Source organism: Megalobrama amblycephala, linkage group LG2 (genome assembly GCF_018812025.1).
Source record: "Megalobrama amblycephala isolate DHTTF-2021 linkage group LG2, ASM1881202v1, whole genome shotgun sequence".
In the NCBI taxonomy this organism is placed as follows: Eukaryota; Metazoa; Chordata; class Actinopteri; order Cypriniformes; family Xenocyprididae; genus Megalobrama; species Megalobrama amblycephala.
Genome location: NC_063045.1, coordinates 998026 through 1025544, shown reverse-complemented (window position 1 = coordinate 1025544; position 27519 = coordinate 998026). Strand labels below are relative to the sequence as shown.

Genomic DNA, 27519 nt, shown 5'->3' with positions numbered 1-27519 from the left:
ACAATCAGAGTTAAACCTGATTCATTCCACCAGCCTGAAACCACAAATACACACACTCTTTTTGTGCATTTTTCATTTTATTTGATAAAGCCAAGTAACATTATTACACAAATCTACATGATGGGATGTCAAATACATAATACGGTTAAAAAAACTAGATATTTAACCCCAAAAGTGCGAAAAACCACATAAACCTGACAGTTTGATTATAAGCTTAACAAACATCAGCAGTAAAAACACAATAACGTGGTTAAAAGCTCATTATATATGTGAAACTGAAGCGATAAGCATCAGATGTTAGTTCCCACTGATAAAAGGACATCTACGTACATCTGTTGAAGTCTAAATATCTGGGCGGACATTCAGTGTGGCTGATCATTAACACACGCTAGACTTTGACCCGGCGACACTGACACACTAAAACCCTCGGAAGAGCTCGGAAACACTACAGCAACCAGTTTCAGAGTCTCTAAAGCGTCTTAAGTACTTCTCATTAAAAACACAGACGGGCGGGAGCGGGTCACTGCGTCTGCAGGGCCTGCGGGAGGTGTAGGGCGGCCCCGGGCGGCAGGGGCCAGTTCTCCTGCCCCTGATGCGTCTGCAGGAGCCGGTAGAGCTGCTTGAGGTGTGTGACGATGTTGTCTTTGATGTCGGGGATGGAGATCTGAAGGCGCACGCTTCCGCTGTCGAACGAGCGCGTGCAGTCGCCCGAAAACATCTCGCTGATCATGCGCGCCACCACCGGGACCACCTGCAAACACATATCAATGCTTAGCCATGCTAGCTTCAAAGACTATTTTAGGCTAAAAGCCCAGTGTTTTGAGAAGATAATCATGGCTGGACTCTGCATTAGTGTTCATCAAACAAACAGCAGCTACCATAAACACTAAAAGCAATCTAGAGTCGGGCTGAATGAAAATGCATGTAATATGGAATAGCAGAAATACAGCGGTTACCCCAGTAAACAAAAACGTTAAGCAATATCTGGAGGTAGAACGGAAAGATAATGCCATCAAAACTGCTCTTTCCTTCTAAATAAAATGACCTGGTTAATCGGCACATCTCTTTAAAAAACAAAAATAATAATTAAACTGAAATAGTCACTGAGAAAGTAGTTTCCCTTCACTACAAATAGTCATTAAACTTGGCTTTTAATGAAAAACACTTTTCTGCTAATTGATTTATATCTGCATTTTTGAATGTTATTATTTTATATTTAATTTAAATTTATTTATTATATTAAGTTCATAATACATTTTCTGGTACCTTTTTATACAGTAATAATAAAGTGCAACAGTCAAGTTCTGGAAGTAAAAACAATTTTATCCATATGGAAACGATAATTGGTTTTGAATGATTACTTATAAATTGTTTAAAAGACACTGCTACTATGAGCAACAAAGCCATCAGACTGCATTATTTCAACTTATTTTTAAAATAATCACGTTTTACAGATAATTTGTGGTGAAAAACTACATTACCCATGATGCTGTATAGAAAATTCCACCAATCGAAAAAAGATAGATGCGCCAAAAGATCGTTAGCTCCACCCATTTCCATCAACCACCGAAAATTACGTAATTCAAGTCACTCTCAAAATACTATATATATATATATATATATATATATATATATATATATATATATATATATATATATATATATTCTGTAATAAACTTAAAATATAGTTTTTATACAGTATATAATCAAATGCGTAGTTTTATATTTCTCCATAATTTTTAATTCGATTATCGATTATTTAGTTCGCAATGTTTCATGGGATTGCAGTTCTTTCTATCACTGAAGCCATTAAGTTCACAGTCTTGTACATTAGTATTTGTCTGATTTTCAAATACTTTTTTGCTCTGTAGTCTGTAGTGTTGTGATTCCCCTTGTAGCTGGTTGGTTCGGTTCATGGCTTATAACGCTTTAACAAAGACTTTTATTAAATCCCTATGGCAAAAACTAATGGGAAAATACTTTTGGAACCTACGACACTGAAAAAGTGGGCTCTCTGGTACAGACAGACTGCCACCGTGGCCCATAATGCAACGCTTCACACGGCAGCGGTCATAACGTCTCACCTGCACCATGATGAGTTTCCTCTCTCTGGGTCTACCGTCGGGCCACTCCTCCCCGAAACACAGGTGAATGTCGTAGAGAGGGGGCTCAGAAGAGGACTGACCCCGCTGGTGAGTGATGACCCCTACGGATACACCGTTACAAACACATTACAGGATCAGACACACATTCATTTTCTGATTCAAATATCCCAGGTTTATAAACGCAGTCGCTCACCGCTGAGGAAGGACTCCAGGCAGAAGAGCTTGACCTTGTGCTGGCGCTCGATGAGGTTGGGCATGTTGGGGTTGGGGGCGCAGGGGCCGGACCAGTACACTTTACACTGGCACAGCCGCACGGCGTAGATGTCGTGTCCGCTCACCTCCAGAATGAGGCCGCGGTCCATCACGTCCAGCAGGCGGCTGGTGAAGACGCGCTGCTTGTCGTTGGTGATGTGCTCGGTGGAGGGGAAGCGCACCTGCTCCAGACTGATCGGTCCGAACAGCTCCTCCTGATTGACGATCGGCCCCAGATCGCCGTAGAACAGCCGGCAGCCCTGCGGGTTGCTCACGATTACCGGCGGACACACCTCCTTACCGCGGTAATAAAACTGAACCTCCAGATCAGTCACTGCAAACACACACACAGTGCATTATGGGTGCTGTTATTATTTTCAACCAAAACTATTAAAAACATTTCTGTTAATTGGAGCAAAGCTGAAATACAATATAAATACAATAAAATGTATATATTACTTGACAAACTTAAAGCAAAATTAGAAATGCTGTCTTGGCAATAAACTGAAATAAGTTTAAGATGAAGCACTCAAGTTATAACTAAAATAACACATTAAACCGAATTAGCAATATTTAAAATATAAACAAAATGACAAAAGCACATAAAATGACTAAAAATTAAACAAATAAACATTTAAAATAAAAATAAATGCTAGAAACAAACGGTAAAATATGCATCAATAAATGATAAAGAATTTTTTTATTTAATTTACTTACATATTTTTTATTTAATAATATATTTGTTTAACTTAATTTAAACACTTTACATTTTCATATTTTGCATGTTTACTGAATTAAATTTTTTTCTTAATAAATACTATATATATTTATTAATTTTATTTGCATGTTTAAAACTAAAATCTAAAGATGAAATTGTGTATGAGGGGGCGTGTAGCATGTGTAGCGTGTGTGCGGGTGTTTGTGTAATGTGTGTGTATGTGGGGGTGTGGGTGTAAGTAACGTATGCGTATGGGGTGTAACGCGTGCGTATGGGGGTGTAACGCGTGCGTATGGGGTGTAACGCGTGCGTATGGGGTGTAACATGTAAATGGGGGTGTAACTTGTATATGTGGGTGTAACACGTAAATGGGGGGTGTAACGTGTGTGTATGGGGTGTAACACGTAAATGGGGGTGTAACACGTGCGTATGGGGGTGTAACACATAAATGGGGGGTGTAACGTGTGCATATGGGGTGTAACGTGTGTGTATGGGGTGTAACATGTAAATGGGGGGTGTAACATGTAAATGGGGGTGTAACATGTAAATGGGGGGTGTAACTTGTATATGTGGGTGTAACACGTAAATGGGGGTGTAACGTGTGCGTATGGGGTGTAACACGTAAATGGGGTGTAACACGTGCGTATGGGGGTGTAACACATAAATGGGGGGTGTAACGTGTGCATATGGGGGTGTAACGTGTGTGTATGGGGTGTAACATGTAAATGGGGGGTGTAACGTGTATATGGGGGTGTAACGCATGTGTATGGGGTGTAACACATAAATGGGGGTGTAACGTGTGCATATGGGGTGTAACGCATGTGTATGGGGTGTAACATGTAAATGGGGGGTGTAACGTGTGCATATGGGGGTGTAACGTGTGTGTATGGGGTGTAACATGTAAATGGGGGGTGTAACGTGTATATGGGGGTGTAACGCATGTGTATGGGGGTGTAACACATAAATGGGGGGTGTAACGTGTGCATATGGGGGTGTAACGCATGTGTATGGGGTGTAACATGTAAATGGGGGTGTAACGTGTATATGGGGTGTAACGTGTGCGTATGGGGGTGTAACGTGTGCGTATGGGGGTGTAACGTGTGCGTATGGGGGTGTAACGTGTGCATATGGGGGTGTAACGTGTGCGTATGGGGGTGTAACGTGTGCGTATGGGGTGTAACGTGTGTGTATGGGGGTGTAACATGTAAATGGGGGGTGTAACGTGTATATGGGGGTGTAACGTGTGCGTATGGGGGTGTAACCTGTGCGTATGGGGGTGTAACGTGTGTGTATGGGGGTGTAACGTGTATATGGGGGTGTAACGTGTGCGTATGGGGGGTGTAACCTGTGCGTATGGGGGGTGTAACGTGTATATGGGGTGTAACGTGTGCATATGGGGGTGTAACGTAAATGGGGGTGTAACGTGTGCGTATGGGGGTGTAACGTGTGTGTACGGGGGTGTAACGTGTGTGTGTATGGGGGTGTAACGTGTGCGTATGGGGGTGTAACGTGTGTGTATGGGGGTGTAACGTGTGCGTATGGGGGGTGTAACCTGTGCGTATGGGGGTGTAACGTGTATATGGGGGTGTAACGTGTGCATATGGGGGTGTAACGTAAATGGGGGGTGTAACGTGCATATGGGGGTGTAACCTGTGCGTATGGGGGTGTAACGTGTATATGGGGGTGTAACGTGTGCATATGGGGTGTAACATGTAAATGGGGGGTGTAACGTGCATATGGGGGTGTAATGTATGCATATGGGGGTGTAACGTGTGCGTATGGGGGGTGTAACCTGTGCGTATGGGGGTGTAACGTGTATATGGGGGTGTAACGTGCATATGGGGGTGTAACGTGTGTATGTGGGTGTAACACGTAAATGGGGGTGTAACGTGTATATGGGGTGTAACGCGTGCGTATGGGGGTGTAACGCTGCGTATGGGGGTGTAACATGTAAATGGGGGTGTAACTTGTATATGTGGGTGTAACACGTAAATGGGGGGTGTAACGTGTGTGTATGGGGTGTAACACGTAAATGGGGGTGTAACACGTGCGTATGGGGGTGTAACACATAAATGGGGGGTGTAACGTGTGCATATGGGGGTGTAACGTGTGTGTATGGGGTGTAACATGTAAATGGGGGGTGTAACATGTAAATGGGGGTGTAACTTGTATATGTGGGTGTAACACGTAAATGGGGGGTGTAACGTGTGTGTATGGGGTGTAACACGTAAATGGGGGTGTAACACGTGCGTATGGGGGTGTAACGCATGCGTATGGGGGTGTAACACATAAATGGGGGGTGTAACGTGTGCATATGGGGTGTAACGCATGTGTATGGGGTGTAACATGTAAATGGGGGGTGTAACGTGTATATGGGGGTGTAACGTGTGCATATGGGGGTGTAACGTGTGCGTATGGGGGTGTAACGTGTGCGTATGGGGGTGTAACGTGTGCATATGGGGTGTAACGTGTGCGTATGGGGGTGTAACGTGTGCATATGGGGGTGTAACGTGTGCGTATGGGGGTGTAACGTGTGCGTATGGGGGTGTAACGTGTGCGTATGGGGGTGTAACGTGTGCGTATGGGGGTGTAACGTGTGCGTATGGGGGTGTAACATGTAAATGGGGGGTGTAACGTGTATATGGGGGTGTAACGTATGTATATGGGGGTGTAACGTGTGCATATGGGGGTGTAACGTGTGCGTATGGGGGTGTAACGTGTGCGTATGGGGGTGTAACGTGTGCATATGGGGGTGTAACGTGTGCGTATGGGGGGTGTAACGTGTGCATATGGGGTGTAACGTGTGCGTATGGGGGTGTAACGTGTGCGTATGGGGGTGTAACGTGTGTGTATGGGGGTGTAACATGTAAATGGGGGTGTAACGTGTATATGGGGGTGTAACGTGTGCGTATGGGGGTGTAACCTGTGCGTATGGGGGTGTAACGTGTGTGTATGGGGTGTAACGTGTATATGGGGGTGTAACGTGTGCGTATGGGGGGTGTAACCTGTGCGTATGGGGGTGTAACGTGTATATGGGGTGTAACGTGTGCGTATGGGGGGTGTAACCTGTGCGTATGGGGGTGTAACGTGTATATGGGGGTGTAACGTGTGCATATGGGGGTGTAACGTAAATGGGGGTGTAACGTAAAATGGGGGGTGTAACGTGTGCGTATGGGGGTGTAACGTGTGTGTATGGGGTGTAACATGTAAATGGGGGTGTAACGTGTATATGGGGGTGTAACGTGTGCGTATGGGGGTGTAACCTGTGCGTATGGGGTGTAACGTGTGTGTATGGGGTGTAACGTGTATATGGGGTGTAACGTGTGCGTATGGGGGTGTAACCTGTGCGTATGGGGGTGTAACGTGTATATGGGGGTGTAACGTGTGCATATGGGGGTGTAACGTAAATGGGGGGTGTAACGTGTGCGTATGGGGGTGTAACGTGTGTGTATGGGGGTGTAACGTGTGTGTGTATGGGGTGTAACGTGTGCGTATGGGGGTGTAACGTGTGTGTATGGGGTGTAACGTGTGCGTATGGGGGGTGTAACCTGTGCGTATGGGGGTGTAACCTGTGCGTATGGGGGGTGTAACCTGTGCGTATGGGGGGTGTAACGTGTATATGGGGGTGTAACGTAAATGGGGGGTGTAACGTGCATATGGGGGTGTAACCTGTGCGTATGGGGGGTGTAACGTGTATATGGGGTGTAACGTGTGCATATGGGGGTGTAACATGTAAATGGGGGGTGTAACGTGCATATGGGGGTGTAACGTATGCATATGGGGGTGTAACGTGTGCGTATGGGGGTGTAACCTGTGCGTATGGGGGTGTAACGTGTATATGGGGGTGTAACGTGCATATGGGGGTGTAACGTGTGTATGTGGGTGTAACACGTAAATGGGGGGGTGTAACGTGTATATGGGGGTGTAACGTGTGCATATGGGGGTGTAACATGTAAATGGGGGGTGTAACGTGCATATGGGGTGTAACGTATGCATATGGGGGTGTAACGTGCATATGGGGGTGTAACGTGTGTATGTGGGTGTAACACGTAAATGGGGGTGTAACGTGCATATGGGGGTGTAACGTGTGTATGTGGGTGTAACACGTAAATGGGGGGTGTAACGTGTATATGGGGGTGTAACGTGTGCGTATGGGGGGTGTAACCTGTGTGTATGGGGTAGGGCTGGACAATAATTCAATATCAATATATATCGCGATATAATTTTTTTCGATAACGGTGATATGATTTTTAAACACATTTCCGGTATTTCGATATATACATTACAACATTTCTCACTGACTTGAGGCGCAGCCGTTAGAAAGAGCAGAACGCGATTGGCTATTTGCGTGATGACGTACACCACAGAGACACGCAGCCATCAGCCAGTGCTCAGCGTATCTATTGGTTAATATGGTTTGTTTAAAATAGCAACTTGGAAAACAGACAGACAGATTTCAGATAATGTATGTTTCAGTCGATGGATGCGCAAAACGTTACAACAACGATAATCAAAAAGCGTGGACAAAACAGTCACTCTTTGTAAACTGTTAACTGCGAGTGCCGTCTGCTTTAATGTCCAGTCATTTACGCCGTCATCACCCGGGTGTTGATAGCGCGCCAGCGCAGGTGAGACCTGAACAGCACACGATGCTATCTGTTTAAACTAAAATTATTTAAGCCTTGCTGATTTAAACCTTCAAGAACAAGGCGCGAAAGAGAACTCGCACGCGCTGTGAGAAGAAGCGCACACGCTTATTTCAGTCAGCGCGCAAATACTGACTTCTCTTTCAAGTCTTGCGCTTCGGCGGACACATTCATACAAAAATTATGTCAACATGCCCGTCTTAGCGAGTATCCTAGCAAACATAGTTGGTTATGTCTTAAGTGAACGTATAACAGTCGAGAAAGACAGCGCATGTGTAACAGTATATGTACTGGATCGTGCATGTCTAAAGGGAAAAAATTATTCCTGCTGCCTTTTTTAATGTTAAATCAAACAACAAATAACAAAGAAATCACTCACTGCTCTTGACTGAATAGTTTTTGTAACTTCAATAATGATTAATCTTTATTTATTTTATACAGTAAAGATAATATGCAGTGATATTTTATATTTGATTACTTTATCCATTTTCTGTACCTGAAAACTACTGTTAGATACCTGAAAAGCACTGTTTATTTTATTTGAATATTTGCTTTATTGTACTTATTTGTGATGTTGCTTGTAGTTTAATTGTTTGTTCTTATTTTCTTTATTTTTATTTGACAGTAGTCCTATTTTAGGGTCACGGTTTCGGTACGGTTCGGTATGTGCTAATAGCACATACCGAACCGTACCGAAACCGTGACCCTAAAACCGTGATACGAACCGAACCGTGAGCAATTTGAACCGTTGCACCCCTAGTGTCATCAACACTCAACAACGTCCCTGCCCCAGCGATGTGTTTTTGTTGTTTCTCGCTGTTTTTTTCTGTTTTTACTGTTCACAATCTTTATCTTGGCTGAAGCACTTTTGTTTTAATCTATATTAAGGATAATAAAATCAGCCTACGTTATAGTTTAATGTTAAAGATATTAATATTACTAAAGTGAGTGAGTCTTATGTTTATTTTTTATGTTGTATGAAGGCTAAATACAAATAAAAGCTGAACATAAATTTATTTGTACTGTTTTTATTTCTAAAATATTATATAGTTTTATAGGAAGAGATTTCATAGATTTGGCAAATTCTTTTTTCAGACGTTTGTGGGTACAGATATCCATTGTGGCCGTTCTTGGCAGTTTTTCTGAGGCTATTATATAGTTCATATCGATATCGGAATTATATCGTATCGACCGAAATTAAGAATTATATCGTGATATAAATTTTGGCCATATCGTCCAGCCCTAGTATGGGGGTGTAACATGTAAATGGGGGGTGTAACGTGCATATGGGGGTGTAACGTGTGCGTATGGGGGTGTAACGTGTATATGGGGGTGTAACGTGTGCGTATGGGGGTGTAACGTATGCATATGGGGGTGTAACGTGTGCATATGGGGTGTAACATGTAAATGGGGGGTGTAACGTGCATATGGGGGTGTAACGTGTGTATGTGGGTGTAACACGTAAATGGGGGTGTAACGTGCATATGGGGGTGTAACGTGTGTATGTGGGTGTAACACGTAAATGGGGGGTGTAACGTGTATATGGGGGTGTAAAGTGTGTGTATGGGGTGGTGTGTAACGTGTGTGTGGGTGTGTAACGTGTGTGTGGGTGTGTAACGTGTGTGTGGGTGTGTAACGTATGTATGGGTGTGTAACCAGGGCTGGGGAGTAACGAAATACATGTAATGACGTTACGTATTTAAAATACAAAATTTGAGTAACTGTATTTCGTTACAGTTACATTTTAAATAGATGGTAATCAAATTACAGTTACATTCAAAAAGTATTTTAGATTACCAAAGTGATTCCTTTGAATTTTAATGTTATTTATTTAATTTAATAGGCTATTAACTTAAGCTGTTTGAGGATTTGTAACCAACGAGACAATTGTTGATGATTCTCCGACTCTGTCCTAGTGTTCACAACCTGCAGAGTGCAGACATGAGGTCACACGCAAAAAATGAACAGGAAAACAGGGCATAACGCATTTCTCTAGTGGAAATTCAAAGTTTTACTTTTAAACATGAAAAAAAGACGTACAGTAACATCATAGTGCAATGCCAGCTATGTCTACCTGGAACAAAACTTCCATCGGCTTCAAAGGATTCAACATCTAATCTGAAAAAGCATCTTGAGGTAGGCCTAAGCTGTTCTTGGTCTTTAAAATGTTATTTTCCTTATTTACCCTATTTACTCGTACGTTAAGCTTTGTATGGTTATCGCCTACGATTAATATAAGAATTTATTAGGTCTTTGAAAAATAACACAAAATCCTCATAGAATTAACATCCAATTAATCATGCTTTAAATAATGTTTTATAAAGCAAATGCCTTGGTGTACTTTACAGACAAACTGTAAATCTTAATAATTCATTCCAAACGTTTAGGTAACTTAGACCTTTATGGCGCGTACTCGAGTTCATGATCAAAAATAGAGATGCACTAGTCCACTGGTCATAAATCCAAAGGTTTTTTAGTTTTATTTTGGTCTATCTTTATTCCGGGCTCGCAAACAAACTGCTCTGTAATAATTTCCCAAAATCTCAGGAAATATTTACTAAGCCTGTCAACAGGACGTTAACACAGGCACACGCTGAAAACGGACACAAAGAGAACAGACGCGCCAGCAGAGGAAATACTGCACCAGCACAAGCTCACTGTTCACGAAATATAGGGAGAATAATATAAATATTATATTGGGGTTGATATGAATGTATCTCTGAAGGGAACTGTCTTCAGACAAGTTTTGATGGCTTTTCCTTTTATCTCCAGCGCAGCCTGCATTGTGTATAGCTGTAACAAATGGAAACGCTATATCACTGCTGTTCCATGAGCGCCACCTACTGTCAGAGAGTGAATTTGCATTTCATTCAGTCCGTCTGCTGTTTTGGTGTCTTATGTAGCATAATTTCACAAAGCTAAAGTCAGACCATGCTGTTAATCTTGAAATTATGCAATGATTTAAATGAAAAACAACTGATCATGCTCATGTTCATAACATCAACACACTTTGTTGGTATTGTGATAAAAATGCAGTGTTTGCCTCTAATATCAAAGAGCTACACATATTTTGTGAAAAAATAAACAACAAATAAATTTGCTTTAGAAAAAAATTCTGCACCCAGTATCAGAATCGGACAATTTGCTTCTATTGGCCATGAAAGATCTAAATAGGTGCAGCACTAATATAAGAATAATAAAAAAAAATTAAATAAAGGATTATTAAAAAAAAAAAAAAAAAAAAAAAAAAAAATAGTTTTTTTTTTTTTTCCCTTTGCTGTTTGTTGTTTATATTGTTAATATTAATGCAACTATCAGTGCACTAAGGTTAAATATTAGTATAAATATATTTATACTAGGGATAGTTCACACAAAATGATCATATATTTTTCCAAACCTGTAAAATGTGGTGGAGAGATGAAAAAAAACCGTAGGTGAGTCAGCTCTGATTATTGACCTTCTCTCGAGATTATTGGTAGATCATTTCATTTAATTTTCTTTATAAACATTCTAAATGTTACAAACAAACTTTGTTAATAAAACAATTTAAACCACTGTGTCGATTCGGCTATATACACCTATAAAACAACCTTATTTATCAACAATTATTGTTGTTATTTAATATTTTGTTATCCCTCTGATGCACATCTTTACAAATATAAAAATATAATTTAGGAATGATATATCAACAGTAATTATATATGGATGTGATGTTAAAAGAGACAAATATTTTCTTAATTTGTTTATCAAGATATTGAAATTCTTTACCAACACACAAGTTATGTCTAATAAACTGCAGATATATATTTTTGTAACTGTTAAAAATACAATTTATTGGAAAACCAAATCCTGGTGGGTAGAGCTCATTTTTAATTACAGGTTGTAAACAAAAAAATATGGTCCTTTGTGTTAAGTATTTCAAAGTATTTAGATTAAGTTACTAAACTTGAGTAATGTAACGAAATACGTTACTGATTACTTTTTAAATCATGTATTTTATAATCTGTAGTGAAATACATTCTAAAAGTAACCTTCCCAACCCTGCGTGTAACGCATATATGCGTGTGTAACGTGTTTGAGTAACGCGTGTGTGATTATAACGTGTGTGTTAACGTGTATGTAACGCATGTGTGTAATGTGTTTGTGTAGTTTGTTACTGGGCAGAGAGCTGATCCAGGTCTCCGGGGTGGCGAACATGCCGTCGAAGGCTGTGGGCGTCTGGAGCTCCATGGGCGGCGGCTGCATCTCCACGTCCAGCGGCTCTTTCTTAGGCCACACCTCCGCGGGGGGAGGGGGAGGAGGGCAGCTGGCCGGCTGCATCGGAGACACGGAGCCCGGAGGAGTCCAAACCGGAGCCAGCGGCGAGGAGCTCATCCCTGCACAGGAGTATATGCCAGTCAAATACTACAGAAAATATGTTGCATTATGTAGAATGAATCTTAAAATTACACTTAAACAACATGCTGTTCAAAGAGTTTAAGACACGTTTAATCCGGTTTAATTCCAGTACCGTGAGGCGGATATGGTGGAGGAGGTTCAGGAGTGTCGGGAACGTCGTCTTCATCGCCGTCAGTCTCATACGTGGTCACTGAACCTGAGACACAAAGATTACAGCTGTGTTCAAAATGAAAGACTTGCACACTACATACTTTATTAAATACTATTTGAAATAATCGAGTTTCTTGCGTATTGCCACATCGCAGTCACATGATTAACCACGTTTAATTCAGCAATCATCGTGAGCAATAAAATGATCACTTTGTAGTGCAAAAATCTCACATAATAAAAATTATTCATAATTAAAAAATTCAATTAATTCAAGAATCATTACATTTTAAAAATCAAGAAAAAAGTCATAACTTTAAAATCAATAATAAAATCATAATGTTATGTAAATAAAGTTTAATTTTTTTATTAATAACAATAATAATAATAATAATAATAATAGGTATAACATAAAAGCATAACATAACATTTCAGGATTTTACAAGATTTGTAAATTATTTTTCTTCTAACCATTCAAAATTGACTGTTTCAGCCTTTAAGAAAAATAATCCAAATTAATCCATCAATTCAGATAATTAGATATTAATATAAATGTTTAATCTGAATAATTAAATTACCTGTTACTTGTTTTCCTTAATTCAAACCAACAACAGCTCAAATTATACAAAATATTGTATTCAATTTTATTGCTGGTAGAATAATAGGGTGTTTTTCAAGTAGAAATTGGTATCACATTTATGCATTTTTCCTCTACAAAATAGGAAATTTGTCAATATTTATAATTTACAGTGCCGGGTTTATTAGAGAAATAGATCGGGATCTGCAAAATATGAAATTGCATGAAAATATGTGAGTAAAATGCATTAAAAACAAACAAAATTCCAGACCTTCAGAGTTCAGCTGATTCACATGTTTGACGGGAAATCAAGTGTGTTTGTGGACTCTGCGTGTGTGTGTGTGTGTGTGTGTGTTACCTGGGTTACTGAGCGTTTGAGGAATATCACACACGTCATAGATCTTCAGCGGGTTCATGGGAACCTCTTTGGTCCCGTCATAGATGAGGTTGAACTCGCGGCTCTTGTTCAGAGCACATCTCAGCTGAGCTTTCCATTTGGCCGGATCCGGCTCGTCCACGCCTTCCTGATACTTCCCGGTCTCCACGGCCCAGGCCTGGAAAAAAAACACACACGGATCAGTCCCGGTCCAGATCCCTGTCGTACTCCGGCCTCAGGATCTCCATCACTCACCTTAAAGATGGTGTTTTCCTCCTCCTGCTGGGGCGTGTGACGCGTGGCGTGTTTCCATGGGATCTGGAAGCGTTTGGCCTCGCGGTCCAGCCAGACCAGACCGGGAAACGTCCCGTTGTCCACCTGAGACACCAGCCAGGGCTTGAGCCGGACACGACGCGGATGAGACGACATGATGAGCTTCTGTAGAGGAGCAAAACACACATAAATAACCTTAAAGTGACCAAAGACATGCAGAATAAACCACAGCCTACAAATACAATAGAAATGGTTTCAGTTCATTATTTTGTTGCAATTTTACTCTTAAATTTTCATTAAGTTTCTTATTGTATGTGCATATGTGACTTTTGAATTAGCGTTATTTTTATATAATTAAACATATAATTTTATTAATAATGTTTTTATTGTTATTAGCAGCAGTAGCCTAAACTGCATTTTAATCAATCAAGTTATATTGACTTAATTTGACTCAAACACAGGCCAGATAAAGCTCATATTAATAATCAGACTTTATTATGATCATTTATTCAGCGCATAATCAGAAAAACGCGTCAGATGAACCGATATATTACTGAGTAAATAGAGAGCCGGTGATACTCGATGATAAAGCACGAAAATCATCAATAAAAACACTGAAATTCCGATAGTAGAGCATATTTAAGCGCATTATATTGTTTAAATGAGAGTAAAACCTTGTAAACATTAAATATAAATGTGATATAAATATTAATGAGTCTCACCTGAGGGTTTCAGGAAGCGTCAAAGCAGGAAAAAACACCAATCCTGAGGCCTTTACAGGCAAAACGAGCTGGTTTATGGATAAATATGGTTAAAGTCCGTGTGTATCGGTCATAAATCGGTTAAAGCGCTCACACACTCGCCGTGTGTCCGTGTGAAACTGTGTGAAGCGTGTTTCATGTGTGTGTTTGAATCTCTGCTCGAGAGTTTCACCTTCTGCCGAAACTCAGGTAGAGCGGTGACGTCACGCGCATTTCTGTGACTCACGCGCACACACACACGGGCACGCGCACACATGAAAACTCTCAGAAATGCCTGCGGTCATATCCTGTGCGAATCAGCATTCACATTCATTGTTCTTATTACACCCTTAAAGACCTGGAACACTTGGTACTGTCTTTGTTTTCTAACCCATTATAGCATCAAGTGTCATAGATATATAATTTTAAACAGGAGAACGTGAAGTTTCAATCTAGCTCACTTGTCTGAGAATGTAGCTATATATATATATATATATATATTTTTTTTTTTTTTGTGAACTCAAACAGAACCTCCTGAAGTTTGGCTTTTTTCCTTTAAATCTTGATAAATGTGAGCTGTTAAAACCTGTCCTTCTCCCTTTCTCTTTCCAGTCAGATGCAGACTTAACTTTGACCCAGTTGTAGAAAAAGCTGAAAGGAAATTGAAGAGATTTATCTCTGAGAGGATGAACCCATCTGAAGAATCACAGAATGATGTTTGACTTTCTGTGGAAGCATAAGAGGCATTACGTCAGAAAGTCTGTGGTGGTCTAAACTTTCTAGATTTTACTTTCTTAAATAATACTTTCAAGATAAATTGGTTACTTAAACCCTGTTTCACTTTGGAAAGTACTTCGTGTTTTCTCTTATGTGTGAATTCTCTCTTTCTTATTGTTATGTAGGCTATTTACAATATCACTAAATTACCCTTTACATTATCATATTTTCATAAAGAAGTGCTTTTGGCCTACAAACTTACATAATTTTAGTCCTTACAGTTAATTTATTTGGAATAATTATAATATTCTTTATAAAAATAATTTGTTTTTCCCAGATTGTGTCTATAATAACATTATTTTGGTCTCAGTTAATCAATGCTGATGGACACTTTTATAGTTTTTGAGCTGCTAAAACACACCTGTCTGTCACTCCACCAGCGAGACAGTAGAGCAGCGCCACCCTCTGGCTGAATGACGCATATGAATGCATTAATAATCTTAAATAATTAACATTTCTTTGCATCTGATTATTCTATTAATCAGAGTTTAAAAAAAAAGAAAAGAAACGCATGTTTTGTAGCCCATATTTTATTTTTGGTTTAAAAAAAGAATAATTAATGGACAGAATAATAGAAAATCATATAATATAAAATTTCCCCCAACCTCAGCGTGGCACGAGTGAGTTCTCCTCCTTTCGTCGTTCATCGTTTTTCTTTCGGTTTTGATTTCAAAGTGTTCCTGCTGAAATGGCGTCAAGTTCAGGTAAGAATCAAATTAAGACACAAATAAAGTGTATGCAGGAGCGTTTCCTCGATGACTCGTGAAGTGTTTCTGAAATATTAGCCAAAGCAGATAAAGGTTTACTTGTTTAGTTATTTTACACTGTTTTATCTTTAAAGAAATTGAACCAGGAAGAAACAAACAACAGACGTAGCCTTCAATATCACATTCTGTTATCTAGGCAAAGGTTTGCATTTTTAAATTCGAATTAACAACCAGTGCTAGACATTGATTTAAGCTTAATGCAAACAAGTTTATGCCAAAATGAAGCAGTCAAGCCTTTTTACTCCATAAATCTACACAAGCTGCTCCGATTGAGGGTCAGTGTTCTGCTGAAGATAAAATCTCTTGAGATCATCCTGAGCCATCATAATGAAGCACTATTATTCAATTCACTATTAAATATGAATCAAAAGTCTGCAGAATTCAGACACGTCTCAGAATAGCTCAGAAGATAACAACAACTGTTGGTCAGCTACTTTGCTGGCTTAAAAGCATACTTTACAATGTGACCTTGTAAATTATTATTATTAAGGTCAAATGGAGAAGGAAATAAAATGCAATAAATGCAGGATATTGAAGTAATTGATGCAAATTCTTAGCACCCCAACTGAACCCTGAATGTACCACTATCCACACTTTAACCAGAACTATTGTTAACAGCTCACAGCTTTCACTGCACAAATGTTGCTGTAATTAATTTATAATTGCTAAACACACCTCTTTGTGTGTGTGTGTGTGTGTGTGTGTGTGTGTTTCACTGTCAGCAGCAGGTCGAAGAAGTCCACCATATGATCGTCCTGACAGTAAGTGAATTAAATCACTGTCAGTGATATTCAGATGTGTCAACTTGAAACATTTATGTTTATTTTATGAAACAATATGGGCAAATCTCTTAAATGATATAATTTTATCATTGCACAATATTCAGTGTTATATCAGTTAAAATATTAATTCACCCAAAAATACAAATTGGTGCCATCGTTTACTCACTATCATGTTGTTCTTGTTCAAAAATTGTGTGACTTTTTCTTTTGCTGAACACAAGACATCCAAACTTCATACTGCAAAAATGGATGATGAAGTACAGTTAGACTAAATACAGTAGCCTACACTACAGGGGTAAAGCAAAAAATCATTTCCACATATTGCAGCTCAAGTTATTTCTATGTTTTGTATCATTCAAACACAAGAAAATACCTAAAGATTTCCAAAATCCTCCGAGCTGAAGTCCCAGATTCAGATAATCTGAGAGCAGAGGTTTATTGCAGCAGACACAGAATCCCTCTTCCTCTGAGATCAGTCTGAGGACTGGCATTAAAATGGCTTGAGTTACCCTGAGAAATGATAAAGACTCACGGATCAATCCGGTTGAAATGATTGAGGGTGAAGGTTGGATGGTGAAATGATAAAATGGGATCTGTTTCAGTTTCTGTACCTGAACACACAGTATGATTGAACACCTAATCATCAATTTTACATTTATTTTGTCTGAGAATGGATGAATTTACCAGAATTAGGAAAAATGCCAGCATTTGAACACATCACTCCTGACACTACAGCAGACTAATATATACTCCAACACAATATTTACTGCTAATTAATGTGCTTCATCCATGTAAATATGTGTGTGTGTGTGTGTTTGTGCTCTTTTTCAGTGAGTGGTCTGAGGATTGTTCTGCTGGGAAAGAATGTGTCAGAAAACAGAAGAGTGGGAAATTATATACTGGGAACATCAGCGTTTGACAATGGACCTTCATCTTATTTACAGCAGCACAGTGTGAGATTCAGTGGAACGGTGGAGAAGAGACACATCGCAGTCATCAACACTTCTCACCTGCTCCAGACACATCTCACACACCATCAGATCACACAGAGAGTGAGAGAGTGTGTGTCTCTGTCTGCTCCAGGACCTCATGTGATCTTACTCGTACTGCAGTATAATGACTTCAGAGATGAGGACATGAGAAGAGTGAAAACTGTGCTGAAACTCTTCAGTGAGAAGGCCATTAAACACACTATAGTGCTGACTACTGATGAAGAGACACGCACACTCAGATTATCTTCTATGATATGGATTAACACTATTCATAATTTAATAAAGGAGTGTGGAGGAGGACATCTTCAGTTTGATGAAATAAACACAGGATGGCGCTCTGAGATGTTCAGAAGGACAGAGGAGATGCTCGAGGAAGAACATGAAGAATTTCTCATCTGTTACTGGTATGAAGATGAGTGTTGTGGAACATCAGTGGAAGAAGATCTGAGCAGTTCTGGAGGTTCAGTCCGAGGAGACGACAAAGACAAGGTTGGAACACTTGATCGGAGTACAAAAACAGGAAGTGATGGAGGAGGTTTGTCTAAGTCTTTTTTTCAGGATAACATCTCTAAGATTATGATCACGAACTAGCACTTTTTTGTGCTTTAATAGTTACAGTGAAGAAGAGACAGAAAATGACAGGGAGAAAAATGAGCACTACTGTGTGACCTGAACTACTATTTATTGATTTTACTAATCTGTTTTGTTTAGGTTGAAAAGCTTCTAAAAAGTTTATACATAAAAAAAACAGACTGAGATTTTTAACTGAATGTCCAGGTGGTTCTTTTTTTATTTTTTTTTATTTTTTACTGTCAAGTCATTTTTTATGTCAGTTGAATGTGACAGGAAAGTTTTAAGATGAAGAGGTTTGAATCTGGTGAACAACAGCATCTTATACTTTATCATGAACTAATGCACTACCAAATGTACCTCAGCTCTAATATACATCAAGTCCTTTAAAGCCATAAATAGCTTTGTATTAAACTTTTATTAACTGAAAATCTGTATTTGTGCTTGTTCAAATCATGATAAATGTAAGAACTTCATTGTTTGCATATATTCAGAAGCCCAGCACACTCAACACTATAGTGTCATGTTGAGGGATGAGGTGAGAGAGCAGTAGGGCTTTGATTCAATGACAAACACAATAAAAACTAACAAAAACTTGACACACTGTGAACATCACACAGACAGGAACATTAGACAATGATCTGGCAGAGGAAAGAGAATAAATAGTGAAGATAATGAGGAGAGTAATGAGAGAGAGAGAGCAGGTGGGGCAAAAGAACTTATGAGCAAGATAATTTTATTTATATAGCACTTTTCTAAACAAAATAATGCAATTCAAAGTGCTTGACAAGAAAGAACCAATAGATTCAGCAATTAATAAAATTTAAAAAAATAAATAATATAGACCCATTAAAATGTTTGAATAAGAATAAAGTTTATAAAGATTAAAATATGAAATTTAAGAAACAACATTAAAAATGAAGTGAAACACATGAAGTATAGAAAGGTTTTATAAGACTTTACAGGAAGGTAATTTTAATTTAGATTTAAAGCTATTAATGTTTTCAGCACATCTTATGTTCTCGGGAAGGTTGTTCCAGAGGTGAGGAGCATAACAGCTAAAAGCAGCATCACTGAATGTTTTAGTTCTACTATGAGGTACATTTAGAAGAAAGAATCAGAAGATCTAAGAGTCCTTCTCGGTTCATATACTGTAATCATATTTGAAAGATAGTCCGTGCAATGCCTTATAAACTAATAAAAGTAACCAGATTAAACTAACAGGTAACCAGTGTAATGACTTTAATACTGGTGTAATATGATCTTTCTTTTTAGCTTTTGTCAATATTCGAGCAGCAGTGTTTTGAATTAATTGTAATTGGTTAATTGTGTTCTTTGGTAGACCAGTAAGAAGGGCATTACAATAGTCAAGCCTGCTAGTTATAAATGCATGCATTAATTTTTCTGTATTGCTCAAAGAGAGAAATGGTCTTACTTTAGCATTGTTCTTGAGATGATAAAATGCTGTTTTGGAAATATTACGTACATGAGCTTTAAATCAGAATCAAAGACAACTCCTAAGTTTTTTGCCACTAGGCTTGGGTTTAATCCAAGTACATTTAATTTAGGGATCAATTTCTCTCTTTGCGCTTTTGATCCAGTAAGCAAAACTTCAGTAGTTCTTTCACTAAGATATGATAAAAACCAATTTAAAACTGTTCCAGATGGATCAACATAGTCACTGAATCTATTTAAAAGAATCTGGTGATCTATTGTATCAAATGCAGCACTCACGTCAAGAAGCACCAGAACTGAAGGCCAATTTCTGTCAAGGTTTATGTTTATATCATTTACTACTTTAATAAGAGCGGTCTCTGTACTATGATATTTTCTAAAACCTGACTGAAACATCTCTAGTTTCGAATTGGCATTTAAGAATGTACTCAACTGATTTTCTCTAAAATTTTACTTAAAAATGTAAGGTTTGAGATGGGTCTATAATTACTAGGAGTTAAAATTCCCAAAAAACTTCCTTATTTGTACACAGGTTTTACTAGGGCAGATTTAAGGTCAGAAGGGAAAATGGCAAACTATCTCAAGGAATCGGATCAAAGGAACAAGTAGATGGTCTCAAGTCTGTTACAACTTTTCTGAGTGTCTCAAAACCAACCAAAGTAAAACTTTCCATTTTGATAGTATTCTCTACACTTGATAATAAAGGGAGCATAATTGACCGATTATCATGTATTGAACAGATTCCTGTTCAATCTAATGTTTATAACTTTATCTCTGAAGTAGCGAGCAAACTCTTCACATTTCGCATTTGGTAACTCAGAGCTATCAGTTTTATGATTTATTAGTGAATCTATTGTATTAAATAATAATTGGGGTTATTAATGTTTGCATTTATAAGGTTTGAGAAATAAGCTTGCCGCCTTCTATGAATTTCTTTATTGTAAGTCTTAAGAATTTAAATTTAGTTTTTTTTTTTAAGTGAACTTCTAGTTTAGTTTCACACCATCTTCGTTCAGCACTTCTACAGTCTCTTTTAAGTTTCATAGTCTGATGAAATGACAAGAGGGAGAGGTCAAGACATTAGACACGAGAGCACTTTTTGTCCTCTTTGGAGTTTGATATTCCACTTTTGTAGTGTGCAAAAGCAGCCTAGACTTTGTGCTAAAAAGCACCTTTTGTGAAGACAATCATATGTGTTTGTAACATTATGTCAGTATATGATGTTTTGGGTCTTCCTTTAAAGGCTGTAGTGTGACTGTTTGTGTGTGTTATAGATCCATAAATAGAGAGGTTCACCCAAACAGTGAGTCAGTAAACAAGGAAGCCTTCAGTGGATAAAACAATGTGTTGTAATCTAATTTGTCTCTAAATATTGTTTCAGGGACTACTTCTGGAAAAACAAAGCTGAACATTGTGCTGTGTGGATATAATACAACCCTCAAGAGCTCGGTGTCTAAAATGATAAGAGGGAAACCTCAGAAAGAGACAGAGAAAGAGAGTAAAGTGTGTGTGAAGAAAGAGGAGAGGATTGATGGACGTCAGATGACTGTAATTGAGCTTCCAGCTCTCACTCGGCTCTCAGAGGAGGAAGTGATGCGGGAGACTCTCAACTGTGTGTCTCTCTGTGATCCTGGAGTTCATCTGTTCATCCTCGTTACTCCTGTCACTCCACTGACTAATGAAGACAAAGAAGAAATGGAGAAGATTACAAGAATATTTTACTCAAAAGAGCACTTCATGGTGCTTTTCATTACTGAACTCACTGTTGACAAAAGTGTGTCAGATTTTGTATCATCCACAGAATCTCAGAGGGTCGTGAGTCTCTATGGGAGTTGGTACTATATAATGGGGTTAAAGGACCAGAGAAACTCCAGTCAGATCTCAAAGATGCTGGATTTTACAGAGAGCATGAATCCTGAACCCTATTCACTCCAGATGTACATGAGAGCTCGAGAGAAGAGAGTCAGACATGATCTAGAGGAGAAACTGAGTGTGAGAGAGAATGAAATCAAAGAGTTACAGGAGAAGATCAAGACACTGGGTGAGTGAATTCATTTACTTTTATGAATAAAGCATCTTTGTGAGATTAAATTAATAAGTTTACAGGTTATTTACAGTTCAGTACATCATACATGAATAAATACCCTTTTTATAAATAAGCCACCTATTTCAAAGTGAAAAAACTGACTCAAAAAAATCATCTTAAATGTAATTTAATAAAATATTTTGCTGTTATTGACTGGCTAGAGTCTATGATCCCTACACAGCACCAGACCCTGAATGTTTAGATACACTACGACTTCCTGGACAAGTTGACGCTAGTTCCTGAAAGTCAGAGCCAGTCTGCAGATCTATAGTACCTTTAAGTAAATTAGTTCCCTGATGCTCCGGTGATGCTCAGCTACCTCTACTGCCAGTTTTAGCTCCTGTATTTTTCTTTTTACCTTTTCTATTCTTCAGAAAGTAAATGTAAGGTTAGTGGGATTGATGTCAGGTATCTAACAGTCTTAAACATCATTTGAGCTCCTGAAAAAACTCTATATTACTTAAGCTATACTTTTTTGTTTTGCATAACTTTGATACAGTATATGGTTTACTACTTTATATACCACCAAAACTATTGCATTGCACTGAGATTCAAAATTCAATGTGCTGGACAACTGAATCAAAGAAACTAAATTTCTGCAAACATTTACAGTAGCATGCAAATGTTTGGGCACCCCAAACATATCTGTTCCTGTCAATAGCTGAGTGTGTTGAAGATTACTTTGAAGTTAAAACCTCATTGTTAATCTAGTTTCTTCCTTTGACAGCTCCAGAGGGTGTGAAGCTGAATCTGGCTGTGTGTGGGAGCGACAGAAGATTAAAATCCTTCATATCAAACCTGATCCTGAACCAGAGCGAGAGAGGATCAGAGCTCAGCTCAGAGTGTGTGAGGAGAGACGTGAAGGTGTGTGAACATCTGATCTCTCTGGTGGAGCTTCCAGCTCTGTTCAACACTCAGCTCTCAGAGGAGGAAGTGATGCGTCAGACTCTCCGCTGTGTGTCTCTCTGTGATCCTGGAGTTCATCTGTTCCTCCTCATTATTCCTGATGATCCAATTAATAATGAAGACAGAGCAGAAATGGAGGAGATCCAGAGGATCTTCAGCTCAAGGATCAACAAACACATCATGATTCTCATATACCAGAATCCAGAGCATCAGACAGCAGAACTGAATGAAGAAACACAGTCTGTCATTGAGAGTTTTGGAGGACACCATCATTTCATTGGCCCAAACACACAAGTGTCCATGTTGATGGAGAAACTGATGCAGATGGTTGAGGAAAATAGTGGAGTTTGTTTCTCCACAGAGACATTGTTGGAGGCACAGATGGAAAAACTGGTGAAATTTGAAGAAATGAAGAAGAGAATCCAATCATTAGAGACGTGGTTTCAGTCAAAAGGTAATGATCAGAAAATCTGCATGGATTAAACACACTTTTCATGACAGAAAATGTCAACACAGATTTGTGAGATTTACTATATTATTCTCTGATGATCTGATGATTGACAATCTTCACTTGAAATTCAATATACTGTTTTTAATTTTTATTTGATCTATCTTTAGATTCAAGAGAGAGAGCAGATGATCTGAGGATTGTGCTGCTGGGAAAAACTGGAGTTGGGAAGAGTTCAACTGGAAACACAATTTTAGGAAGAGAAGCGTTTACAGCAGAATCATCTCAAGAGTTGGTAACTAAAAAGTGTAAGAGTGAATCAGCTGAAATCAACGGCCGACACGTTACTGTGATCGACACTCCAGGACTGTTTGATACTGAACTTACTAATGAGAAGATCCAGAGAGAAATCAGCAACTGCATCTCCATGATCCTGCTTGGACCACATGTGTTTCTCTTACTGATATCAGTGGGACGATTCACTCAAGAGGAGGAAAAATCAGTGAAGATCATCCAAGAGATGTTTGGTGAGAAATCTTTAATGTACACCATGGTGCTCTTCACCAGAGGAGATGATCTGAAGAACAAAACCATTGACAAGTGGCTGGGAAAACCTGGATCTGTGATCAGAAATCTGATTGAAGCGTGTGGAAACAGATACCATGTGTTCAATAATAATCAGACTGGAGACCGAACACAGGTGTCTGATCTACTGAAGAAGATAGATGACATGGTGAAAGAAAACGGAGATAGTTACTACTCCTGTGGGATGTTCAGAGAGATGGAAAGAGAAATACAAGAAAAAGAAAAGATGATTCTGATGGAGAGAGTGGAGCAACTGAAGAAAGAAAAAGAAGAAATTATGAAAAAACATAAAGAAGAGAAAAAAAAGATGAAGATGATGATGGAGGAAGAAAGACAGAATCATTACAAAGAGAGAAAGACAAGAGAAGAGGAGTTCAGAAAGAGTGAAGAACAATATAGAAGAGACATTAAAGAAAGAGAGGAAGAAGAAGGAAAGATGCGAAAAGAGATGAAGAATGAACGAGAGGAATGGGAGAGACAGAAACAAGAAGCAAGACAAAGAAGAGATGAAGAGAATGAAAGGAGGAAAAAGATAGAAAAGGCAATGTGGGATGAATATTATCAGAAACTTAAAGAAGAGATAGAAAGAAGACACACGGAGAGAGAAGATCTTCTGTCCAAACATGAAGAAGAGATGAAGAGAGTGAAGATGAAGATGGATGAAGAAAGACAGAATCATGAGAAAGAGAGAAAGAGAAGAGAAGAAGAATTTAGAGAAAGAGAAGAACAATATAAAACAGAGATGAAGAGAGAAAGAGAGGAATGGGAGAAACAGAAACAACGGGAACAACAAAGAAAAGAAGAAGAAGATGAGAGAAGGAGAAAGAAAGAACAGGCAATGAGGGATGAATATTATCAGAGACTTCAACAAGTGAAAAAGAGGATGATGATGAGGATGGAGGAAGAAAGACAGAATCTTGATAAAGAGAGAAAGAGAAGAGAAGAAGAATATAGAAGAGACATTAAAGACATAGAGGATTATGAGAGAGAGATACAAGAGGAGATGAAGAGAGAATGAGAGAAATTAAAGAGACAGAAACAAGAAAGACAAAGAGAAGAAGAAGAGAAAATCTCAAATCTTTGTGCTCAAATGCAGAGTCCTCAACACAAGCGTCAATTCTCAAACAAGTCAGTAGTGCTTGTTGCCCAAATTACTGTCACAGTATTAATACATTTATAATACATATAAAATATAATAGTTAATATGTGTTTGTTTCCCCTGCTAAGGCCCAATCCCATTTCTACGCCTTTCCCCTTCCCTATCGTTTTGTGTGTTCACATGAAGGGGTAGGGTTGTCTTGATTCTCTTTTGGCTGGAGTGGTAGGGGGAAGGGGAAGGGCCAGATAACCCTTCAAACAAAGATTTTTCGGGACCACACTTCAAACGAAGGGGTATGAGAAATCTCCCTACCGTGATATTTCCACGCCGGATCGATCACTTATGTGTTCCCTGGCTTCCAGTTTCTCCGTAGCTTAACACGCTATTTGAATGATGTGAACACAAATGAGTAATACAGTTAAAAGATATATCTAGTCATCCTTCATAGCGCAGTCGCTATTTGCATCTCGTATCGTCTGTAAACTCTTGCGTTACCAAGGCAACAACTAACTCATTTGTATTACATTGCAAAGAGCTACGTTATCACAGCGCCACAGTAGAAAATGAAACCATATCCGTACCGGCCGGCTCGGCATGAAATGCAACGGTTAAACAAACAGCTTGGCCCGATGGAAAAGCGGCTCCACCAGTCTTGGGAAACTCAAAGGCTCATACGTTTTTGAACTATAACCAAGCACCGTCCAAAATACAGTGCAGTAGTGGTGTCCCATTTCTTAGGGGAATATTTTCACCCCTACACCTTGCCACTCTGTTTGAAGGGGTAGGCGAAAGGGTATACAATAGAATTGGGATTGGCCCTAAATCATGTAAGATGAGATATTGACTGTTTTCACTAAGGGCTCCCTTCTTTCTCGGTTCAGTTTTTCTGCCTATGGATTGCGCTTGAAAGTGTAACAAAATGACAAACAGTGATTTTTTTTGGTAACAGTAACAAAGCATAAACCTGTTAACCAGAATGTGAAATATCTGATGTTCAAATATATATGTTATACATTTCTTTTATGTTTTAAACATGCAATAATAGTCGAACCGTCAGATTTACAATGCTTACATTCATCTAATTCTCCCAAAAGTCATATAGTGAATGGCTGGTGAACAGATGAATACAGTAAGCTTTATAATTACCTGCACAACTGAATTTAAATAAAACTCACATCTTCACATTATGTTTGAAAGGTTTATTACTGTCCCTTCCATAGACATCAGTGTGTATTTTTGCAAATGTTTTTACTAGTACTAGTGTGTATTTAAACACACTGGCTCATACTGTGTATCTGAAACATAAAATCAGCATTAAAGGTGCCCAAGAATGCTTTTTCACAAGATGTAATATAAGTCTAAGGTGTCCCCTGAATTAGGGCTGGACGATATGGCCAAAATTTATATCACGATATAATTCTTAATTTCGGTCGATACGATATAATTCCGATATCGATATGAACTATATAATAGTCTCCGAAAAACTGCCAAGAACGGCCACAACGGATGTCTGTACCTACAAACGTCTGAAAAATGAATTTGCCAAATCTGTGAAATCTCTTCCTATAAAACTATATAATATTTTAGAAATAAAAACAGTACAAATAAATTTATGTTCAGCTTTTATTTGTATTTAGCCTTCATACAAACATAAAAATAAACATAAGACTCACTCATTTTAGTAATATTAATATCTTTAACATTAAACTATAACGTAGGCTGATTTTATTATTCTTAAACGGTCATGAAACCCCAAAACACTTTTTTTGAGATGTAAACAGATATGTATAGGCTGCACATCATTGAAAACACTAAAGGTACTCAATGTTATTCATAAGTGAAAAATAGTTATTTTTGCATTTTTCAGAGCAATTTCTGTCTTCCTGTTTGAAAAGCTGAGTTGGAGCAACATCACAAAATCTGACATAATCGTGTACTTTCGGCCCAAGTATGGGCATGGTCAAACATGCTGACGTAGACCGTTTCGAGCGATTCTCGACATATATATTCATCATGACATAAAGCTCATTTAATCCAATCACTGCGCTGTAGTATGCATAAGATTATAATTGCAGTATTATGCATGAGGAAGCATCACTTCTCTCGAAAGTGGATTATTTTGCTGTAATCTACCAGCCCAAATGGAAAACATGTTCGCGTGAGATCACATTACAGCGGAGAATTTAAATGTCACAAAAGTGCTGTTCATTCACCTCTGCCTGCTCCAGCTGCGTTCAAATACGCAAGCCATAGGCTGTTTCCCTCAGCACAGCACGTGTGTTGTTTGTATTTTGCTCGCGATGCGGTCAGAACTGGAGTTTGAATACAAACACATGAAAAATACGATTGTTTTTATGATACACAGGTGGAGCGCGCATATGCTCGGTTTCAGCGCGGAGCTCCGCGATGAGTTTAATAACACTAGCCACGTGACACATAGCTCATACAGAGTAAAGTATCCGTGTTTAAAGTTTTTATTTCACACATTCTCCTGCACCAAACATTAACCAGCACAGTGTAGTTATGCACACATATTTTCATCAAGTTGTGGAAGCTTGTTCTGTGGCATTTGCATCAGGTGTACTCATTTTGTAAAACTTGCCGCGTTTGCGTTTGATCTTAGCGTACAACTGATGAGCACTGGCTGGTGGCTGCGTGTCTCTGTGGTGTACATCATCACGCAAATAGCCAATCGCGTTCTGCTCTTTCTAACGGCTGCGCCTCAAGTCAGTGATGCTGTAATGTATATATCGAAATACCGGAAATGTGTTTAAAAATCATATCACCGTTATCGAAAAAAATTATATCGCGATATATATT

At 38.9% G+C, this 27519-nt stretch overlaps 2 protein-coding genes across 2 annotated transcripts; one reads left to right on the top strand and one right to left on the bottom strand.

Annotated features, from left to right (window-relative positions):
* Positions 1-56: 56 nt before the first annotated feature.
* On the bottom strand, positions 57-14507 carry irf6 (interferon regulatory factor 6). The gene is made up of 8 exons (XM_048181956.1): positions 14215-14507; positions 13475-13657; positions 13202-13397; positions 12232-12315; positions 11879-12097; positions 2299-2691; positions 2085-2206; positions 57-751 (listed from the first exon to the last, which is right to left on the bottom strand). The coding sequence occupies exons 2-8, from the start codon at positions 13646-13648 to the stop codon at positions 521-523; spliced, it is 1419 nt and encodes a 472-aa protein (XP_048037913.1). The 5' UTR covers positions 13649-13657; positions 14215-14507; the 3' UTR covers positions 57-520.
* A 2003-nt stretch (positions 14508-16510) lies between these two features.
* LOC125263086 (GTPase IMAP family member 8-like) lies at positions 16511-25886 on the top strand. Its single transcript, XM_048181949.1, has 5 exons — positions 16511-16537; positions 17390-18085; positions 20957-21616; positions 22389-23021; positions 23186-25886. Coding segments are annotated over exons 1-5 (3423 nt in total). The 5' UTR covers positions 16511-16536; the 3' UTR covers positions 24619-25886.
* The last annotated feature ends 1633 nt before the right edge of the window (positions 25887-27519 follow it).

Coding starts and splice junctions, on each gene's coding strand:
- LOC125263086 (XM_048181949.1), top strand. Junction 18,086..20,956: donor AACAGGAAGTGATGGAGGAG/GTTTGTCTAAGT, acceptor ATATTGTTTCAG/GGACTACTTCTGGAAAAACA. Junction 21,617..22,388: donor GGAGAAGATCAAGACACTGG/GTGAGTGAATTC, acceptor TTCCTTTGACAG/CTCCAGAGGGTGTGAAGCTG.
- irf6 (XM_048181956.1), bottom strand. CDS start 13,648: ATGTCGTCTCATCCGCGTCGTGTCCGGCTCAAGCCCTGGCTGGTGTCT. Junction 13,398..13,474: donor AGGAAAACACCATCTTTAAG/GTGAGTGATGGA, acceptor TTTTTTTTCCAG/GCCTGGGCCGTGGAGACCGG. Junction 12,098..12,231: donor TCCACCATATCCGCCTCACG/GTACTGGAATTA, acceptor ACTCCTGTGCAG/GGATGAGCTCCTCGCCGCTG.